At 34.8% G+C, this 22,630-nt stretch overlaps 1 protein-coding gene across 1 annotated transcript in view; it reads left to right on the top strand.

Annotated features, from left to right (window-relative positions):
- Nucleotides 1–19,301, top strand: part of LOC112023297 (mediator of RNA polymerase II transcription subunit 23) — a gene marked incomplete in the record, with an annotated part of 42,861 nt that extends 23,560 nt beyond the window's left edge. The window contains 8 exon segments of the mRNA XM_065760067.1: nucleotides 337–485; nucleotides 4,528–4,768; nucleotides 4,855–5,122; nucleotides 5,125–5,625; nucleotides 7,304–7,324; nucleotides 7,327–7,484; nucleotides 18,485–18,588; nucleotides 18,696–19,301. Coding sequence (XP_065616139.1) covers nucleotides 337–485; nucleotides 4,528–4,768; nucleotides 4,855–5,122; nucleotides 5,125–5,625; nucleotides 7,304–7,324; nucleotides 7,327–7,484; nucleotides 18,485–18,588; nucleotides 18,696–18,897 — 1,644 coding nt within the window.
- Nucleotides 19,302–22,630: the final 3,329 nt, after the last annotated feature.

The raw sequence follows: 22,630 nt of genomic DNA on the forward strand, positions 1-22,630 counted from the left end.
CAAAAAAAAAAAAAAAAGGAATGTAATGCTATGTGCATATAATTGTTTATCACTATCTCATACTAATATCTTACTCAAATTATTGCTTGAATCTATTTAACTTTTTCAGACTTCTGGATTTTCATTCATGGCATTGTGGAGATTTACTTGATTGTGTTTATTTTTCTTGAGCTCTCCTAGAAATTATAGACTTCACCAATTTTTATTTTATTTTTGATAAGTGACTTAACCAAACTTTTATTGATGGTTGTATGAAAAATTCTTATCCTTGTAAATGAAAATGAGCAGTCATTAGTTGTGTTTAACGCTTTTGATGGTGTAATCTGTATGTTGCAGATCAATTTACTTGAGAGGCAAGAGCTCCAACAAAGAGTAAAATTATATTGTATAAATCGTGGTCCCCCAGAGCATTGGCTTCACTCTGGAATGTTCAAGCGAGTTGAATTGCAAAAGGCTCTCGGGAATCATCTCTCATGGAAGGACAGGTGATATTTGTAAATTTATAACTTGCCTAGTTTGAACCAAAATAGTATGGTATGTTCACTGAGACCAAGGCCACAAAATCTAATTCTGAGTTAAACCTTGTTAACTGAACTAACTTGTGGTAATATCTGGGTCTTAGAACAGAATAAACATTATTTTTGGGCTGCCTGTGGCAGCTCTTGGTGAAGCTTATAGTTGGAGGTTCTTGAAGAAAATTGCATACTTTCTTAATGTTGGAAGTAAAGGGATGCAAATTAAAATGAGAGAGAACTCAGCTAAAAGGTAACAGGTGGCTATCATTCTCATAATGGTATTTTTGAGAATGAGATGCAAAGAGTGGCGTTTTTTGCACCACAATGAGGACCCATAATTATTGAGAGATTGAGAACAAATGTGGTGCCTTGTTCCTTTGTACTACAATTTCTTTTCTAACAGAAATTTCATCTTACATATGGTAAGCAAGCCTTGTGTCCTGATGACTCATCCTAATCACTATCAAAAGGGTTTAGACTTGGATTTGTATAAAATCCCACCTGCTGTTTCTACTCTATTCCAACAATCAAGTACCATCAAAACAATACATTCAACTTTAATAACATCCAGATCCAAACATCAAGTATCCAATACGTTCAACTTTTAACACCCAACAAAAAAACCAATCACCAAAACCATCAAAACTAAAATGTAACTAATATAGGCAAAGCTTCAGCACCAAATTTAGTTATTATTTCTTAGTCATTGAAATGAAATTGAAAAAGAGAAATGCTCTAAATGTCATACATTCATGACAGCAAGTAAAGAAATTAGAATTAAAAAAAAAAAAAAAAAACTAGTTTTTTTAGTATGTTTTCAAAATACACAAGCATGTGCTTCTCGCATGATTAACTTTGTTATGTTTTAGTGGACAAAATTATAGGATGTTCAATTTTTTGCAAACCTCAAATCCAAGGGGTTTAATTATGCAAATTGAAAGTCAAACTGAATTGACACTAATGTCAAAGTTCAAGGGCAATATTTGTAATAACCCCTAAATGTTATGACAAAAAACTTGATGAATCAAATGTTATTGATGTGTTATAAAACAAATAATTGATTAATAAAATGAAGTCAAATAAAACATAATTTATCACCTAAAAAGAATCACATGCATGCATGTGCTTAAATACAGCAAGTCAACAACAACAACAACAACACCACCTTAGTCCCAATTTTTCAAGGTCAACTATGGATCTTCAATAGATTAGTTGGGGTTGACCACATGTATTCTTTTCTTCCATCCTATATTATCCAAATTCATACTCTCTATTACTTCCTTAATTGACACATGCCACTTTTACTAATGCTAATTCTGGTCTTCCTCTACCCTTTTTTTGTTCCCTCAACTTGAATCAACTCATTCTTTCTTACCAATGCATTAGTCACTCTCCTCTAAACTTGACCAAACCATCTTAAGCAACTCTCCTCATCTTTTCATGAATTAGGGGCCACTCCTATGGATTTTCTCATTTTGAATCTTATATTTCCATATATTTCCATCCATTCTTATTAACATTCTCATTTCAGCTATACTCATTTAATGAATAAGTTGTTTCTTAACAGCCCAACATTCACTACCATAGAGCATAGCTAGTCTTTTAGCAATCTTATGAAATTTTTCCTTTAAATTAATATGTACCCTACATGCAAACAGTACTCCTGATGCATGTGCTCCAATATGAGTCTTACAAATTATTCATATGTGCAATTGTTTCTTGGTTTTGTCTAGTAGAGTATTCACCAAATTAATGCTCAATACTTGTTTCTTTGTCTACAATCATAGTCTACGAACTCTATTTTGTGCAAATTTCTATACACCTTTTATGATGGTAATCTGTCAAACTAAGGGCAGAATCTTGTTGTTTTTGTGCATTTCGTTGTCTTGAACTTCATAAAAGACGCTAAAGCCAACACTTTTTGATAGGTAATGTAAAATTTTATTAAAAAAATCATAGCCAACCCAAGTACATTGGAGATGTACTTTAGGGGCAAAAGTCAAGAACTAAGAATACAACGATCGAGTAAAATAGGAAGGGAAAAACAAGAAAAAGGAGACAGAACCAAACTCCATTCAAGGAGAGTGTGAAAGAAAAAAGACTTAGTCTCTAGCATAGACCGTCACATCTCTCGAAACTTCTAGCATTCCTTTTTTGCCAAATACACCACACCACGCAATATGGCACAAGCCTCCAAATAGCTATATTACTATGTTGCCTGAATTTACCCTGCCAAGACTCGAACGACTCAATATCCTTATATGGCATAACCCAATGAATCCCAAACAAAAAAACACCAAAGACCACAGCTCATATGCTATAGAGCAATGAAGAAGAAGATGATCCATCGACTCCCCACACCTTTTGCACATATAACACCAATCAAGGAGACAAGGACAATAATACGCATTTTCTGAAGGTTATCTGTTGTTTAAATCTTACCTAAACAAGCAGACCAGGAAAAAAAAGTTACCCTTGGAGGAAAGCTTGGATTGCCACACCAGTTTCCATGGGAAAGATATGACAGGAGGGGATAAAGAAAGATAATATCCTCGTACCTCACACCTCTACTCATTGTTGGCTTCCAACAAACTTTGCCGAGACCAATACCCTGCACAGACGAAGAGTAGACCATGTCCATAAATAAAGCCAATACTTAACAGTCCAGTAACTCTACTAGACTGAACTACTAAATAAATAAGACTAGCCATGCAATTGCAGCCATTGGCTAGTATATTTAAATGAAAGCCAAATATAAACTAACATATTAACTTAATAAAGTACAATGAACAGTATTTCTGAGACAAAAAAGGCTTCTTTGATGTTGTGGGGGTGATAGTTTTGACCTTGTGCTTTGAAATAGGATTTTCCCCAGTCATATAAGTACTACGACATGAAAAGATGCAACAAGGGTTATGTTTATAACAGAAATAACCCATTTTTGGATATAAGTAGTGAGATTTCTTGAAAGTTATGGTAGTGAAAGGTGGGGAGGGACGTGTAGGAGGATAAAATTGTGTCTATGTTGCATGAACAGTTGTAAATGTGAACAGTAACTTTCTTACATGACATGGTATAGGCATGTAGTTTGTATTTGACATGGCTTTGTTGGATAGGTACTTACTAGGACATATGGGCCAAAGGGTGAGATGTGGAGATTTTGAATAGTTTTAGCTGTCTGCCTTTCGCACTATCCAGGACTTGTGCTCAAGTCCATGCACCATAGTTTATGTTCAAAATTATAGACCTCTGTATTAATTATTTTATTGGTAATTGGTTACACATGCACCCAATGAATTTTGTACCCATGACCTTTCTCTCCACCCACACTTGTAAAAGGAGGAAGTGCTATTTGAGCCAGAACTCTTTGGTACTTTCCTATCACTACATCACACTGTTATGTTTTTCTTCTTGTCTTCTGCTGCTCTGCAGCTGCCTGTGTAAATCCATCAGCTTGTCAATGCTGTGTCAGTTTTGGTATCTTAGTTATATTTGAGCAAGATAACTGCCTCTCTAACTAAATTTTTTGAAGTTTACTAATTACGGATCCTCTTCTTGTCAGTATTAAAACTACAAGATTATGTTCCATCCAGAATTGTGATTAGCATATACAGGGGCCAAGTAGAACAGAACCACCGAGGTGGCTATAATAACCATCATGGTTACTTTCATGGTCCATCTTCCTGCCAGTCAAATTAGTAACTTAAACTTGTATATGCTTTCTGAAATCTCTTTGCTTCAGAGGTGTAAAATAGCATTTGCTACTTCTATTCAGAGGATCATTGTGGTCCTTGATGCAACCTGTTTGAGTGGAATAGAGTACCTTTTTAGTTTCTCATCTTTCTTGTAAAATAATTTATTACTTCATTGTATCAATATTAATCAGTTATGTACTCTATGATGGTGTTATTCTGAAGGCATCTTAAAGTGCATTGTTACCAATCTTTTGCTACAATCTTATCTATTTTAATGGTTGAATATTCACTGACATTGCTTGAAATAAGCTTCACAGGTATCCCACATTCTTTGATGATGTTGCGGCGCGTTTGCTTCCAGTCATCCCCTTAATTGTTTATAGACTTATCGAGAATGATGCCATGGATCCAGCTGACAGACTTCTTGCCATGTATTCTCCATTTCTTGCTTACCACCCACTAAAATTTACATTTGTTCGTGATATACTTGCGTATTTCTATGGTCATCTTCCTGCAAAGCTCATACTCCGGATATTGAAGGTTCTTGATCTCAGCAAGGTAATGATACTTCCTTCTATTTCTTTTTGATCATTACAAATATAAGTTCTCTTACAACTTTCTCATTGGCTCAAAATTATTTTCAGATACCTTTTTCTGAGTCATTCCCACAGCACATCACTTCAGCAAATCCTGTGTGCCCACCTATGGACTATTTTGCTACTCTCTTATTGGGACTTGTGAATAATGTTATACCACCATTACATAACAACTCGAAATCTGGATCAATGGGAGAACATTTAAGTAATTCAGTGCGTGCTCCACTTAATAAGACTCCAGCAACATCTCAGTCTGGGCTGGGAAATGCTTCTGAGGGCCAGAAAGCATTTTATCAAATTCAGGATCCTGGCACCTACACCAACTGGTCCTTGAAACAGCTGTCATAGAATTACTCTCTCTCCCTGTGTCTGCATTCCAGATTGTGTCTTCATTGGTCCAGATAGTTGTCAATATACAACCAACATTAATTCAATCCAGCAATGGTCTGCATGGAGCTTCAAATGGTGTTGGGCAAGCTTCCGTATTGCCAACATCCCCTTCAGGAGGAAGCACAGATTCCTTAAGTGCTGGCAGGTCAACTACATCGGTTTCAGGAATAAATACCTCTAACATTGTTTCTCGAAGTGGTTATACGTGCCAACAACTATCTTGCTTATTGATCCAAGCTTGTGGTCTCCTACTGGCTCAACTTCCTCCTGATTTCCACATGCAACTTTATATAGAGACATCACGTATAATAAAAGAGAGTTGGTGGCTCACTGATGGCAAAAGGTCACTGGGAGAACTAGACTCTGCTGTTGGCTATGCTTTGTTGGATCCATCATGGGCTGCTCAAGACAATACCTCAACAGCCATTGGTATGCTATAATATATATGGTGGCTGTTTACTGATAAACCACATTATATTTCTTTGCATGAGATTATATAATTATTCCAATTATATTTTCAATTATTCTTTATTGATCATTGGACAATGAAATCTCAAGTGATTTTCATTGTGCAAAATATTGTCTTGTGTGATGTGGATTATTTGGAGGGAGCATAATAGTTGTAATGTTGTATATTTGAGTATATGGAGCTTACCAGGGATCAGCTCCTAGCTTTATTTGCAAGGACCCTGTTTGATTGGTCTCATGTGTGGGGTTTTACTTATAGGGAATCCATTCCACTCTTTTTAGACTCCCTTTCTTCTTGTACATAGTGTTTTTTTTTTCCTTGTTTTCTTTTATGCTGTTTGTACATATATTTTTGATGAAGTAGTCTTCTCTAAATGCAATTTTCCTTACCTATCAAAAAAAAAATATATATATATATATATATGCATGTGTACATATGTGCCACTGCATGAAAAATGTAAGTTTTTTCTTCACACAAAAATTTGCATTTTGAAAATTCACTTTGATACTACTTTTTAAATTTTATTTCCAAACCCATTGTCAATTTTTAGTACCGCCATCATATTGATGGCTCAGGTGTGTTAGCTCTACCTAATGTTGGCCCATCAAAGCAGGTTCCTCAGAGGAATAAGATTGTATCCACTTGGTCCTTACTGTTAATCTCTATTTACTTGACAAGTAAACTTATAGAATTGCTGTGAGTTACATTCTTATGAGCTGTGATTCATGTCAGTGGACGATGCTAAAGCTTCTTTTGTTTCTATTGCTATAACTTCTTTTCATGTATGTAAGGAGTATAATTTTCAGCCATTTAGGAGCTTTTGCTGATGAATGATAACCAACCTTTATATGCTTAGTTTTGTAATGTCTGATTGGTTTGAATAGGAACTCAAGGAGCTTATAGTTCTTATTTCCAAGTCCAATTAGGCATTTGAGCCATGGTGACAAATATTTTCTGTGGATCTGTGTTTTTTTTTTTTTTTTTTGGTGGTCTTCCTCTCTTCAGTTGCCATTGGCTATTTCTTTTGCCTCACTTCTATCACCTTTCTTTTGCCTCACTTCTATCACCCATTTAACAATAACAAGATGCAAATCTAGGGTAGTAAAGGAAGCACCAATTCTGCTTTAGTGTAAGCTTCATGTCAATTGTTAATGGTAGGAAAGAACAATCTTCTTCTAAATGAATTTAAAGAATTCTTAAACCTACATATTGCATCTGACTAAATGACTTGAAGAGCAAGTAAAACTGTCTGAGAAGATACATAATGTTGGCACACTCTGATGTGTGCAAATGATAATTCATAGTTGAAGGATCTTCTCAATAACATACAAGGTATTGTAGCTTCGCTTTCTCTTATGGTTGGTAAAAATATTTGATTATGTGAACAAAGACCTACAGGGGTTCATTATGGAAGCTTTTAACTGTGGTATGAAAGAAAATTTGTAGATGAATGTAAAGTATTTTAGAAAGCTAATTAGGAAATTTGTGATAACTAGTTCAAGAGCAGGATCATTTTGTATTTGAAGAAATATAGTTTCCCTTCAAGCCTTTCTGTTTCTGTTAATACTGAATTCAACTGTGTATATGATCTTTTATGTCATGCATCCTGACTGGAAGTCTGCTCCTGTTCTTTTTCAGGTAATATAGTTGCCCTTCTTCATTCTTTTTCAGTAACCTTCCACAGGAATGGCTAGAAGGGACTCATGTCATCATTAAACATCTCAGGCCAGTGACATCAGTTGCAATGTTGAGAATAGCGTTCCGTATAATGGGTCCATTGCTCCCAAGGCTTGCCAATGCTCACACTCTCTTCAATAAGGTACAGAAAGTCACAAATTCATTCCTGTTGCTTATTTGAATGCTTTCTTAGTGGCTGTGATTAACTCAGTATTCCCATTCTGCCCTGGACAACCACTTGTAACTTTTATTCTCTTCATTTATTTATTTCTTCTGATGTCATTCAGATATAATGAACATACCAAAAGCTTGCTGTCTTTTTCAGTTGTTAAAACTTAGATATAAGCCCACAAGGACAGGATTGAATTTCCAGGGATTTGCAATGTTTCCTGGGACCAGCATCCAGTTGACCAAAGTAAAAAACAAATGCGTCACTGTTCCAGTCACCATTTGTGAATGATAAGATTTTATTCATTATTTTATTTAAGTGAATTCTGTTGTTTTGAAGAAAATTGTTGTGTTGTTTTTTTTTTTTTTTTTTGTTAACTACCCTAAAACAAGTTTTATTATACTTAATTAGATAATATGGAAATTACAAGTATGCCCTCACAAATGGCAAAACTCACAAAATTAGATAATGTGAGAATAAATCTGTCTTCCAACTAGGTGCTGTATCTTCTTTCATCAGCTGGTACAGCCCCTAGATCTTCATCCAATATGTGATTTCGCTCTATTAGGGTATCACAGGCCTTGTAGCCAAGCATTCCTGTTTCTTCTAAGAAATCAGGAACATGTTTGTGCTAAAATATAAATATATTTTACTTGGATTTTGCTACTTTAGTCTCTAGAAAATACTTCAAATCTCCAAGGTCTTTTATTTCTAATTCACTAGCTAAATATTCTTTCAATCTTTGTACTTCCTCAGGATCATCACCTTGTTAATAAAATATACCATTGACCTAAACAATAAGAAATAATCTAACCCTGAGGCGAGTGCTTAATAAACATAGTGTGATCACTCTGAGCCTGTCTGTCTCCATAAGCATACATGGCTCAACTAAATTGTTTAAATCATGCTCTAGGAGATTGCTTCAATCCATACAAATGATTTATTTAATTTGCATACCTTCCTTAAGTTTAGGGATTTCTAAAACCTGGAGGAACATTCATATGAACCTCCTCTTCTAAATCATTATAGAGAGCTCTTTTTTTTTTCTTTTAACATCAAGCTACTTCAAAGTCCAATTCAAATTAGCTTCTAATGATTGAAGAAGATGTATAGATTTCAAATTAGCTGCTAATGATAAGACACATATGAATTTCTTAGCCATTTAAGCAAATATCTCTTGATAGTCAATCCTGTAGGTATGAGTGCACCCATTTGCAACCAATCTAGCCTTGTATCTTTCTACAGACTCTTCTAACTTGTGCTTAACATTATACACCCACTTGCAGCCAACTGTCCTTTTCTCTTTAGGCAACTCAACTAGTTCTGAAGTCTTGTTTTTGTGTAATGCTGTCATTTCCTCAATTGTGGCATCTTTCCATTTAGGATCAATAGGAGCATCATGTACAGTGAGTAATCAGAACAGAAGACAACTGAGACATAAATTAATGATAAGTAGGTGAATTTTTTTAATAAGAGATGTAATTTGGTATTGGATGTTGAGTACAAGATCTAATTCCCTTACAAAGGGCAATGGGAACATTTAAATCTTCGTTCTTATCATGATTGGGAGTAGGAATGGGATTAGAGATATCACCTGAACATAAGGAGCTCGATTGACATGGAATTGTTCCAGTGATCTTCTCTTTTATCTCTCGGAATACTTCAAAGTAACATTCCTAGTCAGAGGAAATCCTCCTCCACTCATTGGGATGGCTGTTGGAGTGGTTCTTCATTTTGGATGATGGAGTAATTGCAGGCAGCGCACTAGACTGGGATTAAGGTTCATCTTTACTAATTCTCCCCTTGAAGAGGAGTGTTTGAACCAGAAAAATAAGCATAAGACTCGAAGAGAGTGACATCCATGGAGAAAATATTTACGAGAAGGGAGATGGATTAGCCTAGAAAGATACAGTTAGTGCAGGAGGATCCAACCCACCACCTTTTGGGTGATGAATATGGACAAAACAGGTACAACCCTACACGAGTGAGATGAAAGAGGTTTGAAGAGGGAAGTGATATTTCCTCTATAGGAGTCTTGAAATTTAGGACTCATGATGGCTTGCATAAGATATGTTGTTGTGAGAATGACAACAGTCCAGTAAGATTTTGGAACATTCATAGCAAGCAATAATGAATGTGCAATATCTAAGATATGAGGATTTGCCCCTTTAGTACATTTCCTATGTTCTGGGCTGTGTTATTTTTTTAATTGAATCTTTATGTTACTTATCAAAAAAAAAAAATGATATGATGATTTTTATGTTCAACAGCTGCATTTTGATCCCATTAAGATACTATCCCCCATTATCGAATTGAACAATTTTCACCATTGTACCAAATTGAATTTACATCATTTTATGAAAGACACCCAAGTAGTGGCTAGTAATCATTAATAAACGTGACAAACCAACAAAACCCAGGCAAAGATTCCACACTAGAGGGCCCTAAACATCAGTAATTCAATTATAAACAATAGTAAAATTATTCTAACTTTAATTAGAAGGTGAGAGGAAGAAGCATTCTCACAACAAGGGGGGGGGGGGGGGAGGGGAAAAAAAGAAGAAGAAGAAAAAGAAGAAGCTAATAGTGGAAAGGGTGGATGGCCTAATCTCCAATGTTACAACAATGTTTGCTCAGTGGAGGAATCTGAAGGCCAAGACTGAAATGCCTGTGGTATGGAGGAATCTAGAATATAAAGATCATCTTGTGCTCTATAATTACCAATCATCCTCCCTGTGTTGAGATCCTAGAAAATACAAAATGGAGAGGATTATTACACTATAATTAAGGTCTTTAGTGATTTGGCTAATAGAGAATAAATTGTTGAGAAAATTGGCAAAGTATTACACTGCAATTAAGGTCTTTAGTGATTTGGCTAAGAGACAAAAGAAGCTGTAGCATGAATAAGACCTTCGCCTAAGATAGAAGAGTCTCATATGAAATTTTAACTTTTTCTCTACCCGAAAATGTGGAAGATGAAAAAAAAGTTAAATATATTAGTCATATGCTCAGATACTCTAGAATCGATGATCCACAGTGAATCAATGCTAATATAGATGTATTTGAGGAATGCAGCCAAGTTACTTGAATGAGCAAGAGATGAGGTTGCACTGATGGACGATTCCAATTGGGTCCTAAATAGTATAGTAGTTTCAATTTCTGCCAAAGATCGAGTGTGGCTCTAACAAAGCTGGAGATGAGGTTTTAGATATTGAATCAATAATATCAGTATGATTAGCATGAGGCGGGGAAACCCTTCCTGGGCAACCACCTTTGCCTCTGGTTGGGTGACCTCAGAGATTCCAATGAGTCTCATGTGCCTAGGTTTGTCATAGTGATCACAGAACAACTTGTCCTTTTCTTTAATAACAAGAAAACTGCCTGGAATTCCTTTAGTATCCCTAGAAGATAAAGTGACCAACATAGATTTCTCCTAAGAACCATTGTGGTGTATAATACCCTTGCGAATTTCATCTCTCTAGACATAGGCAAAAATCTCCTGAAAAGGAGGATGTGGTTCCTTTCTCAACAGCTGTATATGAATAGGTTCATACTAAGGGTTTAGCCTAGCTAAGAATTTAAGTATATTCTCTTGTTCAATCATTTTTTGGAACGTTACAATGTCAACAGCACACTCAAATTGGAAATTCTGATAACAGTCCAAAATTCTTGCCAAAAGCTATGGAGTGTGCTTCTGAAATACTTAAGACATATTTTTCTGGCTGCATCATCTTTTTTGTACGAAGTAGTTTTTTTCAAAAAAAAAAAATTTCTTTACGTATCAAAAAAAAAAAAAAAAAAAATGTAGTCAGAGGCCAAGCCCACTGTTTTTCTTGTGAATGTGACACTTCAAATGATATTACAGTGCTAGATTTCCTTTTGTGAGCATATGTTTGAGCCAAAGCATTCCAAATCTCCATGGTTGTTTACAGTACTAGGTATCCACTACTAGTTTTTGGTTGCATAGAATGCAAGAGCCACCATATTAACAGGGAGTTTTCAAAATCCCACTTGTCATAGGTCCCCCCATTTTCCCCCTTATTTGTAAGAAATTACTTAGCTAACTGTAACCAAGCAACTGTGTAATGTGAAGAGTGGGGTTCTTAGTGGGAATAGGCTACTGACCCACAAAGGCTTTTGACCTATTATGGAAAGTGTATAAAATTCTATCTAAGGTGTCGACGAAAAGAATGAGAGGGCTATTGAATAATCTTGTCTCTAAATCTCAGAATTTGTTTGTGGGAGGAAGGCAGATTTTAGACTTAGTGCTCAGTGCTAATGAGTGTGTAGATAGTACAATAAGAAGCCATATTCTTGGAATCCTTTGCAAGTTGGACATTGAAAAAGCATATGGCGTACTTGAAATTGATCAACTGATACTATTCCCTGAATATTTCCCTCTGGTTAGCAGCACCCCTTCTCAAATTTCTTGTCCTATTTTTTCCTACTTTCTGTATATCATTCCTGTCTACTTTCTTTTTCCTAGTGTAGCCTAATGTGTGTTCTGAAAATTTTTAATAAGGGCAGGGCAAAGCATGGGAAAAAAGAAGCAATAAAGAATGAAACATACGTTTTCTGGTAATCATATGAGAGGTTACAACTTACAACTAATGGTGATGTAAGTTGGTTTTCACCTGTAAAATATGAATCCTACCATTGGCTGTTACAGTTTTAAGTTAATAGCAAAAACATTACGCAGATTAGGAAAGAACCAATTCATATGCTAAATTGGACTTGATTCCAATTTGTTATTCCTAGGTACTAGTCTAGATAGAGCTAAGTGAGTTAATAGCAAAAACATTACGCAGATTAGGAAAGAACCAATTCATATGCTAAATTGGACTTGATTCCAATTTGTTATTCCTAGGTACTAGTCTAGATAGAGCTAAGTGAAAAATGCTTTCATAGATGGGGACCCACAAGATAATGTGTTAATTTTTTATTAGTAATAATATTTTATTAAAAAGAAAATGTATGGATTGTAAACTTTCTTTAGAAGTCCAGCTCCTCTATATAATGCTTTCATAGATGGGGACCCACAAGATAATGTGTTAATTTTTTATTAGTAATAATATTTTATTAAAAAGAAAATGTATGGATTGTAAACTTTCTTTAGAAGTCCAGCTCCTCTATATATTCAGGAAGATACTGAAGACTGCTCGGTAGATCAATGTAACTTTCTTTGTGCAGTGCTTACACTTGCTCATTATTGAGCATGATTAGACAATACATGCCATTCTAGTCTAATAGTGTGAAGGTACTATGCAGAGTTCAGTGCTGCAAAGAAGGAAATTCTATATGAAAGAAGAGTCATGAGAAGGTAGAGGCCTAACAGATTTGATTGGGCAGGATTAAGCTCTGTTTAAGTGTACATCTGAGTATTTTACGTAGCTGTGAGGTAATCTTATGGTATGGAAGTGAAAAAATAGTATTGGCAATGAGATCTAGTGCAAAAAAAAGTAAACAATTGACTGGAATCAGAAAACGATATCTTTCTATAGCTTGTGGGTATTGATTCCAAATGTCTATGAACTCTTGTTACAGTGAATCAACCTTTGGTATCACCCAGTGCTAAATGATTAATCTTACACATTAATTTTAGGGGGAAATTACACTCCCCCCCCTAAAGTATACCCTTTTTACACTTATTCTCCTAAACTATGAGAATGTACACTTACTTCCCTAAACCATTACCCATGGGATGAGGTGCAAATTGTTACACGGGTAATAATTTAGTGGGTAAGTGTGTACTCTTATAGTTTAGGGAGGTAAGTGTAAAAGGGGGTATATGCTCTCCTATCCAATCTGGGGGAGGTGTCGACGAAAAGATGACGTCCTTCGGTGTATGCTTTTTGCAAATGATATAGCGTAAGTGGATGAAACTATAAATTTAATTAACACGAAGTTGGAAATATGAAGGGATGCTTTAGAATTTAAAGGTTTTAGGTTCAGTATGTCTAAAATAGAGTACATGAATTATATGTTTAGTACAAGGAGAAACAAAAATGGAGGGGATGTAAAACTTAATGATCAAGAGATACCAAAGAGTGAGAGTTTTCAATATCTTTGAAAAAATGAATGGAGTGATTGAAAATGGTGTGAATCACAGGATAAGAGTAGGGTTGATGATGTGGAGAAGTGCATTAGTAGTATTCTGTGATTGTACAATACCTATTAAGTTAAAGATAAAGTTCTACAAGACTACTATAAGACTATTTATGCTATTTGGTATTGCATGTTGGGCTATCATGAAGCAATATGTACATAAAATGAGTGAAAATGAGAATGTTAAGATGTTAAGATTTGGAATATAGTTCCAGCTTCTTTGATGTGGTTAATTTGGCGGGAGCGTAATAATCATACTTTTGAAGATATTGTGAGATCAATAGATCTTTTGAAGCCTATACTAGTTGGGACCTTATTTCAGTGGGATAAAATTTGGGGTTTTACACAATGTATTTCCATTTTTGAATTTCTTCTTTCTATTCGTATCTCTTCCTGAGGTACTTGTATTCATTTTAAGTTCTGAGTGTTCACCATCGTGAACATGGTGTCCTTTTTATGAAATAAATCTTTGATTACCTATCAAAAAAGAAAAGAAAAAAGGAGAATGTTAAGATAGATAAGTAGAAATAGAAGGAAAAGAAGGATATGAAATGAACAAATTCGTCTAAAGATAGGGTTGGCATCTATTGATAAATAGATGATGGAGAGTCACTTGAGATGATTTTGTTATGTGCAAAAAAGTTCCTCAGTGAGGAAAAATGGTTTGCTTCAGGTTGAGCAAATGAAAAGTAGAAGACCCAAAACGAAACTAGTAGAAGTAGTAAGAAATGACAAGTACTATAGTATGATTTTGGATGGGATTGAATGATGGAAAAGAATACATGTCGCCAACCCTAACTATCTATTGAGGATTCATAACTGACCTAAGATTTTATAACTAAAACTTTATCCTTGTAAGTATGGAGAAAATCAAGACTTTATGTCAATCAAGGAAACTGTTTCTTATAGGTTTTTTTTACGTGTGAAGTATATAATGAAAGTAGAGCGTGCCTAGCAATACTGTGTCTTTTATAAAATTCTAGAGTACAATCTTTTTCGGTTTCCCTTTTCCTCTGGTTTGATAAACATTCCATCCTTAGCAATGCAGTCATTCTTTTTCTTTCCTATGAATGATATATTTAATGCCCTTTGCGTATTGTTAGTAGGATCACCAAGTCCTTACAAATGCATTGATTTCTCTATTGGTGAACCAATCATAATATAATATTCTTCTTCATTACCTAAATTTCTGTATTGTGAAGCTTGGCTGGTTTTGTAGTTGTCTTTTCAAAACAATTCGTCATTGGTTAGAACTCTGAGGGAAATCCTCTTCACCAGAAATATATAAAATAATACACTTGAATCCGTCCTCTTCTTTTCTATCTTGCTTTTCCTGACAGATGATTGGGCTGAGTTAATTAATAACTGAGAGGATCGGTGGCTGTGAGGGATGTTACCAGTGTACAGTGTACTGCACCACCCAATATAGAATTAGAGAATCTGCCACTGAGAGAGCCCGACTCCTCTGCATGTCATCTATATATACCATAACCAAAGACGTTTGACTATTTGTTGACCTTCTAATATTTTGCCACATAAGCTTTAGCAACCTCACAATTTTACACATCATTTTTTATTTATTTAATTTTTTAACTCTACAGGACTCTAAAACCCTAAAACCCCACATGCAAAACCAAACTGTGATAGAGTCACTCTTGAAATCTTCAACATGTCCACTTCCAGTATCCTTGAATTTAAACCCACCATATTGAAAGAGATTGTGCCAGGTGTGCCATCCATGTTACGCTTTTTATATAGAGGAGGCCACCGACTTTCAAATTGCTTTAACAATTGCTTCCTACAGCTCCCACCATTGGTCTTCTTTGTTTACCGTGTAGTGGTTTTGGTACTGTTCTTTGAGGCATGCTTGCTTTTCCTCTCTCTTTCTCTCTCTCTCTCTCTCTCTCTTTCCCTTTCTTCTTCACCCTTTCTCATTGTATTCCTCTCTAATTCTGATCAACCTTCAATCTCCTCTTTGCAGCTGTTTTTCTTGACCTCTGTCTAACCCAATCAAAGCAAAATTAGGTCACCTTGATTTCACCTTTTAATTAAGTGCTTGGCTTTTTTTTTTTTTTTGAAGCTTTGATTTGTTTCTCTCTCTCTGCCAATCACCCCTCTAAAAAAATTTCTTTATTATTTTGGTTTGGACTTAATTAATGAGACTATGGCTGTGTTTGGTTCATGTAAAATATTTTCCGGAAAATATTATATTTTCCGGAAATGCTATTTTTGGGAAAGGAAAATATTTTCAAGTGTTTGGTTGCATTTCAAAAAAATGCTTTGAAAAATATTTTCTAGTGTTTGGTTGTATTCTGAAAATGTTATTTTCCTACTTTCTCACATTTTCTCAACTATTTTCTCAGCTTCCAAACAAATTTCATTATACAAAATTTCAATATATAAACTTTAAAAGAAACAAAATATTTTAACAAAACACTGATTAAACTCAAAAATTTCGGTCAAATAGAGAGAGGGAGGAAGAGAGAGTGATCAGTGGGTGAGGGAAAGGGAGAGGTAGATCGAGAAAGAGAGAGATCGGGCATCGTCAGTGCTGGGGTGCAACGAGACCGGTGCGAGCTGGGGTTGGGTGTGATGGTGCGATTTGGGGTTGTGGTGTGGTGGTGCGATCTGGGGTTTGATGAATGGGTTTTCTGGGGTGCAATCTGGGGTTTGACGAATCGGGTTGAGTTTGAACAAGAAAAAATGGAGGGGACGACGAGATCGGTGGGTGGGTTTGATACCGGCGACGAGATCGGTTGTCTTCTTCACTTTCCCTTCGAGCTCTCTCTCTGTCTTTGGGTGTGTGCTCTCACTCTCTCTCTCTTCGGGTGTGTTTTCCGGAAACGCTTTGAAGGTAAAGTCAAAGTGTAAAATCATTTACGCTCAAAATGGCTTATTTTCCGGTCAAAGCGTATTTGATTTTCCGTTGACCGTATTTTCTGTAGCTGCCAAACACACAAATTTCTAACAAGCACGCACAACAGTACATGCTCCATGTCTTACAGATAATCAATATGTAAACCGTAAACCCAACTATGTTACCTGTCATATTTGGTGAAAGTTATGTTATTCTGTAGAGATTAAGTTCTTGGTCTTAGGTTCTTAAAAGCCTTCTTTGAATTGTCTAAATAAAATGTTTTTTATTTTGCTCTCTTTCTCTTTTTGGTGAAAATGTTTTATTGATCCAGTCATTTAGTTTAGCTCTATATACAAAAATCATATAGCCTCTGTAATAGGCAATCAGAAGGAATAATCTTTGTGCCTTTGTGGTTATTGCTATCCACTAATAGGATTCATCATTCCAAATTTTAAGTTGGGTTATTTTAAGGTTTTGTTGTTGGATATTATAGAAGAGATTGTCTATTTGTTAAATAATTAGAAAATATTCAATATGAAGTAGATTTTGTTAAATGGGTATAGAATTTGATATGTTTGATGCTTTTTTTTTTATTGTTTATTTTTATTTATTTATTTAAATTGGGAATTTATGAGTTCTGGGTTATGAATTATGGATTTTAACAAAATTTTCAAATCAAATGATGGTGTGGGATTAAGGGGTTTGTGCTTTTATTGACTAATATTGCAATAAGTTACTACAGTAGACACTCATTAAGCAATAAATTTAGGGATATAAATTTTTTTTAATGTGTTAAATTCCTAATTTGTAGATTTTATTTTATCAAGATTCATGAGCTGCACTTATCAATTTAAAATAAATAAATTAATTAAAAAAGATCAAGAGCTATATATTGGGGAACATATTCAATTTCAGGTGTGTTAACAAATTATGTTAGTTTATAATAAAGGGTCCGGTTAGTTAGTAAAACCCTATAATAAATTATATATTTTTTATGTTCCATATTTATGCATTGTAAATAATAATAATAACTATACAAGACATTTTTTTCTTCATCTTATAACATATAACTGTTTAATAACTGTTTTATCTATATAGTGTTATTTACAAATTCAATATCTGCAGTTGTAGTAAAATAAACCAAGATTAAATCATATATCATACTCAATACAACACGGGCTAGTGACTAGTTAGTTAAAAAATCAAAGTACAAGATTGTCCTTTTATTATGCCATATTGGATGACCAATTGTCCAAAAAGCTTAAACTGGTGGGAGCAGGCCCCACAGTAGATATGTTAACACACCCACTAATACTTGCCCATGTTAAGACATGGACCCTAAAACACAAGCAGAACGGAAAGAACCAAAATACTGAAACATAAACTATAACAGCTCACAGGTAGGGATTGCAACAATTCAAACCAAAAACCTTGTACAGTAACACTGGGGACTATTATCATGTTAAAGAATCATCAGATGAGAAAGATAGGATGAGAGTCTCTACCATAGGGAGTTGCTGGCTCCTCTGGCATTGATTAATAAAATGAAAGTAAAAAACTACACCTTCACACGTAACTCTTTGGCCAGTTATCAGTTAAGATTCATGTGTAATCTGACTTATCAAAAAAAAAAAAAAAAATTATTTGTAATCTGATTTGGTGAAATTAAGTTAAGAGCACATTGGATGAAGATTTCAGAACATTTAGTTTACGTATTTGTTTAGGTCTGTTAATTATTCCCCTCACCAATGACAGCTCCGGATATGAATCAAGTATTCATAATATCTAACTAATGTGTCCAAGCAATAGACTCACTTTTCTCCCGCCCAATATTTTTCACCATTCTTAGTGTTCTGTTTAATGGTTCTTTGATTGAACTTTTTAGATTATCTTAAAGTGTTGCAATCAATGTGTGTGTATTTAGGTCATATATATTGAAGAATTTTTTATTTCTTATCTTTTACGTGTGTTTGATTTCCTATCTTTTATGTTTTTGACAAAAATCTTTCAGACTCTCTCATTACTTTTAAGTGTAATGGTTGATGTGTTCGGGAGGAATTCACAGCCATCAATTCCTGTTGAAGCGTCGGAAATAGCAGATCTCATTGACTTCCTGTAAGTGTTAGTTTTTTGTGCTTCAGAAGTTCTGTGGAACAAGATTAAAATTACATTCTTTCTATTTCCTGAGTACTTACATATTGCATAACCAATGCATTTTTCAGCCATCATGTTATCCATTATGAAGGGCAGGGAGGGCCTGTGCAAGCCAACAGCAAGCCTCGACCAGAGGCACTGGCTCTCTGTGGGAGAGCATCAGAAAGTTTATGTCCGGATGTTCAGCACCTTCTGTCCCACCTAAAACCTGATGTAAATTCTTCCATTTATGCTGCTACCCATCCAAAGCTGGTCCAGAATCCGTCATAACAGTTTTGGTGGCATTTCTAGTATGCTGATCAGTACATGTACATGGTGCTATTCTGAGCTAAAATGATACTCAAAAAGGGAGATCTACTCGTACACAGACAAAGACAGCCATGCCGAACACCCTATCTTGAAGATAAAAGAAAGGGATTTAGGAAGATTTTATAGTTTCTTGGATCTTGAGAGGAAAATGTAGGAACTAATGCGATAAACCTTGTAATATCATCCATCAATAGTATCTGAAAAAGTAAATGTTATTTGTTCTGATGTAGAAGGGCATGAATGTCGTACAAATTAGTAAAAGTCGGTCTATATTGAAGGGACAAAATTGTAGAGACTACTTTCTAATTCGCTTATCACATATAAAAAGTAGATGCATAGTATATAGAAGGGACTAAATTCAGCAACTCTCATATCTTCCTATCACGGTATCCCAACTCATTTTAGAAGGGCAGCATGCCTGGAACACAGCTTTAGTCCATGAGTTGTTTGACCCAGAAGATGTCCAAGCCATTCTATCAATCCCTCTTCCTATAAGATCCAATTAAGGCAAGCTTATTTGGGTTCTCCACTCCAAAGGAGCCTCCATTGTTAAATCTGCCTATCACTCAGTCATGCAACATGCCAGCACACTCCATCAATCCCAAACTCCTTGGAAGAAGATTTGGAAGATGAGTGCACCCGAAAGAATTAGGATGTTCTTATGGAGAATTGGCGTAAATGTCCGTGTAAAAGAAAATATGTTGAGAAGATTAGAAGTAACAGATTCCAAGTGCGTTCTCTGCGGGGAAGAGGTTAAAATCACATGCCACATTTTTTTTTTCAAATGCCTTGTCGCCGAAGCTGTCTGGCACTCAGCCTGTTGGGGTTTTAGGACAGATGAATTTTGGATCAGTTCCAATGAGGACATTGTCAATTTGGTCCTAAACCCTCCAAACTCATCATGTACTGCTAATGAAATCTGGTTAGTCTCCCTAATATGGCTTTTACTCTACAAGGAATATGGTGCCTATGCAATCATGTCCTGCACAATGGAGGCCCAGCTGATATTTATGGTTCCATTCATCAAATTCACTACAGGTTTATGGAGTTTTCAACCCTTACAAACCAATCTACTCGCCTCCCTCCACCCCCATCGTTTGCAAGTTGGGTTCCCCCACCTACGGATTAGGTCAAGCTTAATGTTGATGCTGCCATATCAACTACCAAGGTAGCTCTAGCGGTGGTTGCTTGAAACAACAGTGGTGATGCGATCAAGGTCTGGGCTAAGTTGCAAAATAGTTGCTTACCCCTACTAGCTGAAGTATCATCAATTCTTTGGGCTGCCCAGTTAGCAAAATCAGAAGCATGGTCCCAAATTATTGCTGAGGGTGACGCTAAATTTGTTTCGACTCCTTATCTGCTAAAGCTACATATGCTGATTGGTCAATCAAAACCGTGCTAGCTAGATAACTCTTTATGTTTAGCTGAATCCTTTTCTAATTGTTCCTTTAGTTGGGTTAAGAGAGACTGCAATGTCGCAGCTCATAAAGTTGCTAAGTTTGCTTTAAATCCTAATGTTTCCTTTTGTTTCAATAATGGCAATCCACCCCCCTTTTTACTTTCTGCTTGTAAGGTGGATTGCCCTTTTTGTAAGTCGTTTTTGAGTAATACAAATTGCAGATTATCAACAACAAAAAAAAAAAAAAAAAAAAAAAAAAAAAAAAAAAAAAAAAAAAAAAAAAAAAAAAGACTAAATTGACCGTAACATAATTTAGTCTACAAACTTTATAATTATTATATTTAACCATCCTAAAGTTTGGGTTAAAATGAAATCGTTAGAGCTTTGATCTAAGATTCCTTAATGGCTTTCTTTTTTTAATTTAAATTTTATGGGTATTGATACCAGATAATGGACCAATTCCTTAGCAAAATCTCAAATTGGACTGATGAGTAAAGTTGCCACCAATCATTGGGTTTTCTATGTGGTTGATCATGTAATTCTCCTATTTTATTTTATTTTTTATTGCAAACCAAGGGCTAAGAGCATGTGTGGTCTCCTATACTTAATTAGGCAATAAAATGTCTACTATTCATTATATGGGTTTGGGGATTTATTTATGCAAGGAATGTGCTAGACACCTTGCAACACCTATTTAACAACGTTCACTATTTTGCTATCATTTTTACTATTTTGATTTAACACATGAGAATGATGTGATATTTTCTTTAGAATATTATTCGAATGACATCATTCTCATATCTTTTTAATGTGTTTGGATTTGAAAGCCTTGATTGAGCTAAACCTTGAGTATTGAAAGATTGAGTCCATAGTTTCTCAAAAAAAGAAAGAAAGATGGAGTCCATAAAAAGATTGTCAAGCCAAGTCCATAAAAAATTATATTTGCATTAATGACTTGTTCTATTATTTTGATTATTTTAATTTAACACATAAGGAAGATGGGATAGTTGCTTTAGAATATTATATGGATTAGAGAGATTATACATTGAGGAGCCTTTAACTGAGTAATTAATAGCACAAAGGTTTTTTTTTTTTTTTTTTTTTAGTGAAAACATTGGGCTTAGTGCTCCTATTTTATAGCAAAAAAAAAAAAGATGTTTTTATTTTTTATATATAATTTTTATTTTAAAAATCTAATTTATAAGTAAATAAAACAATTTGAAAATCGAGTAATCTTATTTTTTAGGTAATGTTTTAGTGGGAGTTAGAGTTATATTTTTATCGGATTATCTTTAAATTTTGTCTTTACATAAACATAAGGGTGTAAAGGCATTCTTAAACTAAAAAAAATGAAGATTTCAAATAGGAGAAACTTCTTAAATAGTAATATAGATAACATGTAAAGATACTACTTGACCCAAAAATCTTATAAATTTTGAGTAAATTATATTATATTAACTGCTCTCTATTTACATTCCTATTCAATGTCACTCTCACTTGTATTCCCAACCGGATAACTTTTTGATTCCAATTTCTAACCGAAAGTCTGAGACTTATCCCTTCTTTTTTAGAGTTTGTGATCCAAAAGTCCAACCACAAATCTTTCATTCAGCAAGAAGGAGAAAATTCACTCCATACATGATACATGTAGGCCTCTAAAGTGACCCCATTTGCGTTGGTGGTGACAGGCTAGACGTCACTAAAAATTTTTATAAAAAAAAAGAAGAAAAAAAAAAAAAAGAAAGAAAGAAAGAAAAAGAAAGGCTTCGTTGATTGGTAGCTATCTAATAAAAATCTTTGACAAAAATACACGTTATGTTAATACAAGAGGGACCCGCACGGCATCAAAAAAAACATTCAATTAAAAAAACGTGACTGATCGATGTGGTACCAAGTACCTACTCGGAGATTTTTTCTTTTTTCTTTCTTCTATTGTTGGTGCCGACGGGGACCAAAGTGAACAGCCTGGAAATGAAATTTAATAATAAATGGTTTAATTTCAACCTTTCACGTCCGGGAAAGGACAGCCACTCCTTATTTGTTGTCATCTGTAGCTTCCTGTGAGCACGTGAAACTTGTTTATAGACTTCATGATTTTTTTTTTTTTTAATTCTTTGCCTTCTATGATTTGAGATTCATCTTTCAATGTCTGCATATTACAACCACAAATTTTTATTCTCATTAGCCATTTGAATTTAGTTTTACAAGCAACAGAAGGAAGGAAATGGAGGAAAAATAAATGAGACTATTTTCTTTTTTAATTTTGGTACCCTTTTTTCATTGATAGTGATAAAT

This window comes from Quercus suber, unplaced genomic scaffold (assembly GCF_002906115.3).
Source record: "Quercus suber isolate HL8 unplaced genomic scaffold, Cork oak 2.0 scaffold_352, whole genome shotgun sequence".
Classification (NCBI taxonomy): domain Eukaryota; kingdom Viridiplantae; phylum Streptophyta; class Magnoliopsida; order Fagales; family Fagaceae; genus Quercus; species Quercus suber.